Source organism: Octodon degus, unplaced genomic scaffold (genome assembly GCF_000260255.1).
Source record: "Octodon degus isolate 3935 unplaced genomic scaffold, OctDeg1.0 scaffold00034, whole genome shotgun sequence".
NCBI classification, from domain to species: Eukaryota; Metazoa; Chordata; class Mammalia; order Rodentia; family Octodontidae; genus Octodon; species Octodon degus.
Window position 1 is genome coordinate 15,755,753 of NW_004524610.1, and position 5,417 is coordinate 15,761,169.

The following is a 5,417-nucleotide window of genomic DNA, read 5'->3' on the forward strand; positions in this document are numbered from 1 at the left end:
CAATGTGTTAATTATTGAAACTGTCCTACCAATTTGGTTTGAAACTGTCTCATTGCTATTTGTTTCTCAATAAAATTATGGAAAAAAAAATAAAACCACGAGTCATTCTTCAGGTATCTTTGTACATTACATATGCAAACTCTAGCGACAGTGTAGAGCTAAGTGGAAGTCATGACTTACCCAAGACTCCACAACCATAAACGACAGAGAGTGGTAGGGCAGAATTTTGTTTATCCATGCAACGTAATAGCATGGCCACCAAAGACAGGAATCATTAAAGAATTTTTAAATAATCTAATTCTTTCCAAGAAGTGAATTATGTCATTTTATTTATATTTTCTTTTACAGGATTCCTTATTTTTGTAGTTTTTTTATTCTCAAAATTACTCACAAGCATGAGAACCATAATAAAACCTATTCTGTAGAGATAAAGCGCAAGATACTTAACGATTGGAGTATACATTAATAAGTATGTAAGTAAAAATGTATACACAATTAGTAATGGTAACATGTACTTTTAATTGAATTTATGAAAAGATAAACCTACAGTTGTCCTTCAGCATCTTTGGGGGGGTGGGTCCCAGACTCCCCAGGAGATAACCAAATCCATCGATCCACATCTCTTGCATCCTATGCAAAGTATTCACATGTAACCTGTGTTAATCCTCTCATGTACTTTAAGCCACCTCTAGATGACATATCATGCCCATGTGATGTAGACGCTGCCTAGTTATGCTGGAGTCTTCAGACAATGGCGACAAGCAAAAAGGTCTTCACTATATAGGCTCTGCAGAGATGCAAATTTTTATTTACAATATTTTTATCTGCGATTGTCCAACCCACAGGAACAGAACCGATAGATACAGAGGCACAACTACACAAACATGACAATCACATATGCATATGTAACAAAATCATTCTAGTTTACATCAACACACGTACAGCCTCATGGAACAGCTGCACCTGCACCACTGTTAGCTTGTAACACTCCATCCAAAGACAGAAAATGTTCCATCACATTGAAATGATGCACCTGTGGAGCTTCAGTGTGTACACAAAGAACTGCAAACATTGCACCTACCTTATCACAAATAGGAGACAAGAAAAAAGCATTACAATTTAATTCCCCCTGGGTACTTTGAATCAAATTGCTGATGTAAGACCCATGTGGCTGGTATACGTGGTTGGTTACACTGTGTTCATAAATATGGTCACCAATTGTTTTTCAAGCCAGTATAATATAAAAACTTTATGGACTCGAGTCTAAAAATATTTTACATCTGGATGAATCTTTCTGGAAAATTTTACCAAGTAAAATGATCTTCAATGCTTTTCTGAACCAGGGATAGAAAAACGCATAAACCATTGGATTAAAAGTCGAGTTCAAGTAGCCAAACCAAATCAGTGCTTCATTCAAAGCCAGTGGAATAGTATAGTTAAGGAAAGGATCCGCGACCATGCTGACAAAGAACGGACACCAGCATATTAAGAAAACTCCCAACACGATCCCTAATGTTGTCATGGCTTTCCTTTCTTTGCTTTGTAACACTCCGGCTTTCACTTCCAATCCAGTTTGAAGGTTCGGATTTGTGCCTTTAATTGATCTTGCCTGCTCTTTAGCTACGAAGTATATTCTACAGTAGACACACAACATAATAGATCCAGGTATATAGAAAGAAATCATAAAGACCAGCACCCCCGTTATTTTGCTGAAGAAGATGGAGCAGCCACTTCTGCAGTGAATGTGTTCCAGATACATTTCTTCAGCTCCTTTGAAGTTTAGCTCCAGGAAGATCATTCCAAATGCAAAAACGGCGGGGACGCTCCAGCTAATGAAGATCATCACAGCGCTAACCAAGAGACTCATCCTGACTTTGTACCTCAGCGGGTCACACACAGCGTAGTAGCGGTCAATGGAGATGAAAGACAAATGGAAAATGGATGCTGAGCTCAGCATAATATCCGCACTGGTGTGAATTTTGCAGAAGATTTCTCCAAAATACCAACAGTGCTCCACAGACCTCACCATGCTGTAAGGCATGACCAGGAAGCCCAGCAGAAAGTCCACCATGGCCATGGAATGCAGGAGCCAGTTAGTGGGGCTGTGAAGCTGCCTGAAGTGCGAGATGGAGATGATCACTATCAAATTCCCCGCCAGAGTGGTGAGAATGATGAGCGCCATGAGGCTGTACAGGGGCGCGCGGACATCCCTCGGCCAGCGGCTTGCCACACAGGACGTGTTCGTGACCTCGTGGCAAACAGACATCGCGCCCGGAACTACCTGCCGATTTATTTTTCCTTGCTCCTGTTGAGTCATCTCTCTCCCAAACCCATAGTCAGCTTAGAGTTCCTTCTCCTTCTACATTATTTTTTTTTAATTTGCATGTAGCTATCCCCAAAACCTAGAAGGAAAAGAAAAAAAGAGGAAAAAAATAGAACATAGGTAATTTTTCAGCACACTTCTAAAAAAATCAATTGCTTCTTGAAGAATAATTATTTTGAAAGGAGCTTTAATTCCAAGGTCAGTTTGGTCGTTCAATTCAACAAATTTTTAAACATCTAACTGGAGCTGGATATAATGTTAAAATATAAAGCCAAATTATTAGATGAGCTACATACAATACTGCTACATTTATACGTCAGAGGTCAGGGGATTATTCTCTTGCATTTTAATTTATGGAAACAATCTCTGTCTACAGGAAAACAAAATCTAGCTGCGAGGCTTACATTCTCATAAACAAAACAAAAGAAAATTTAAAAGTCAAATGTGATGTGAAAAACAAATAACTCCAGTCTGACCTTATACAGAATTAGTACTCACTGTCTCACTAGTGATGTGTGAGATTTGTTTTTTTCCAGTACTGGGGACTGAAGCCAGGGCCTCACACATGGAAGGCGAGTGGTCCACTAAGCAACATGCCCCACGCTTTCACTGCTTGTATTTGGACAATATCTTGCTAAGTTCCTCAAGCTGGTCTCTAATTTACCATTCTCTTGTTTCAGCGTCCTGAGTGGCTGGGATTACAGACATGTGCCACCGCATCTGGCTAAGATAATTCTTATAATTGATTATAGTGAAAGACACTTAGGAACTTTTATTTCTAGTGCGAAGCACTTCTACAAATATTCATGCATTTTTTAACATCAACATAGTTCCTTGTAAGGAAGCTGCGGTATATGTTGTTAGCCTCATTTTCTAGGAAAGACATTGAGGGTTGAGTTCATTAAACCATTACGGCTGGAATGTGATGTGAGGTTTCAATTACGAGTTCAAGTTTTCAATCAGTCCAGTTATTCTTTGCACTGCAGGAAGAATCAATTCAAGATAAGCTAAAGAACACTAAGCTTTGATTTTCCATTTAAGACTTTATGATGTCTTAGCCAGGACAAAGAGCACACACCTACCTTCCCAGCTCTCAGGAGGCTGAGGCTGAAGTGTGGCAACTGTGAGTTCAAGGCCAGCATGAGCTATGTAGTAAGACTGTCTCAAAGAAAGAAAGAAGAAAAAAAAACCTATTTTCAGTGTCTCCAATACTGACAACTTTAGTAGAGTAAGATATTGGTGTCTCACCTGTCTTAGATTTTTGATAAGCAGATTAAAGTCCATGGGGCTGGCAAGATAGCTCAGCAGACTAAGTGCCTGCTTAGACAAGTACAGGGACCGGGACTTAATCCCTGGTACTTCATGCCACACTGGCCTGCTGCTAGGCATACTAAGCCAACCTAGTTAAGAGGTGGTGGGGCATGCCTGTAATCCCAGTGCTGAGGAAGCTGAAATAGCAGGAGCACTATGAGTTCAAGCTACATAGTGAGACCCTGTACCAAGACCTCATGCAATCATGGGGTTATAAGTAGCTAAATTAGTTGGAAATATTATAGACAGTCAGACAGGGCTAAGCCCTCGAGACAGTATGGAAGACAAGGTGACTTCGCAACTTTGGAAGAGACAGGCATTCTTGTCTTGGACCAGTCCTCAAGATAAAAGGGTAAACAAATGCAGCCACATTCTTCCCAAGAGGTGAGCATCAGGGATTGATATTCTAAATAGGTATCAATCACCTTGAAAGAGCCTGAAAAAGTAAGTAAGCCAACACCCAACAAGAAGTCACCTTGTTCCCTATTCATGCCCACTTTCTATGTGACTCGCTTCCTCATTTGGTCCTGGATTTAATCAATTTTACCTGAGCAATGGTGCTTGTAATCTCGTTGGTTGACCATAGTTTTGCCCCACCTCGTGCCCACCTAAGCGAGTTCTCATGTTTTCTGCCTTAGACACGCCTCAGCAAATGATTTAAAAAAAACTATAAAAAACTGGGTAACCTGCTTGGGCACCCTTTCTGTCCCTCCTTGGGACAGAAGCTTTCTTTTCCCCAATAAGTATATTCTGCTTTTAACCTCCATTTGTTTCTTTGGTTTTAGAAAACACTAACTTGTTTCAGGTACCCTTCAGGTTGGGAGTTTCATTCCCCTATATCAATGGGGTGAGTTTCTAGTGTTTGTAATTAATTCATGATGAAATGCTAAGATTATAGGTGTGAGTGTTGCTGGGATTATGTGTGTGAGAGTGCTATAGCCACCCTGGGGTGGATAGCCTGGATGTGGTATAAGGAAAGGAGAGGGGTTTGCTTTCTTCTCCCTTTTTGCTCTTGCTGTTCTGCTGTGTTCCATCACCATGAACTGCCCCTCTCTACCCCATGCCACTCTGCCCTGGAGCTAGCTAAGTATGGGCTGAAACTTTCACAAACTGAGCTAAGTGAACCTTTCCTTTCTTAATTTTGGGTGTCAGGTATTTTGTCAAAAAGTAACCAAGACATGACTGTTTAGAACAGTTTGTTACGAACACTTTCAAAAACATTCTTATCTGGTGTCCTAAAGTATAAGGAGTCTGAGAAGAAACTATATAGCCCAGAAAAAATAAAGAATAGTAGTAAAGCAAATTTTATTGACTGAGGAGTGAGGTGAGATTTTAAAAGTATCATGGAGCTGCGCTTTGGCCTCACTTAGCCTATTGGGGAGGCTTCAGCTGTGCAGGTCTTTGCATCAGCCTTGGAAGAGCAGAGCCGAGGCTGGGCACGTCCAGAGTCCCACGAGCCACCAGGCCTGAACCTAGATCAGGCTGGGGCCTGGAAACTCCATAATTTTCAGGCCCTGTGCCACCATTCCTGCCACAGCTGTGGAGAGGTGGACTTCCACGAAGGCCAGCTGCTGCACTGGGTTTGACACCAAAGACAAAGCCATGAGGGGGTCAGAAATGCTTCAGAGACCCATGTGTCCAGGACCCCATGGCCCACACCACAGAGGAGCTCCAGTTACCTGAAGGTGATGTAGATGCCTCAGTCCAAGTGGCCCAGGCCACCCCAAGGCAGCCAGGAGAAGCCAGTGTCAGCAGAGGTGGACAAATCTAGGCCCAGAGCATA

At 41.7% G+C, this 5,417-nt stretch overlaps 2 protein-coding genes across 2 annotated transcripts in view; both read right to left on the reverse strand.

Moving 5' to 3' along the window:
* Positions 1 to 198, reverse strand: part of Taar2 (trace amine associated receptor 2) — a 39,233-nt gene extending 39,035 nt beyond the window's left edge. Inside the window, exon 1 of the mRNA XM_012514544.2 lies at positions 181 to 198. Coding sequence (XP_012369998.2) covers positions 181 to 198 — 18 coding nt within the window. The remainder of the gene's footprint in view (positions 1 to 180) is intronic.
* Positions 199 to 1,249: 1,051 nt separating this feature from the next.
* On the reverse strand, positions 1,250 to 2,266 carry Taar1 (trace amine associated receptor 1). The gene has a single exon (XM_004630323.1). The coding sequence runs from the start codon at positions 2,264 to 2,266 to the stop codon at positions 1,250 to 1,252; it is 1,017 nt and encodes a 338-aa protein (XP_004630380.1).
* Positions 2,267 to 5,417: the final 3,151 nt, after the last annotated feature.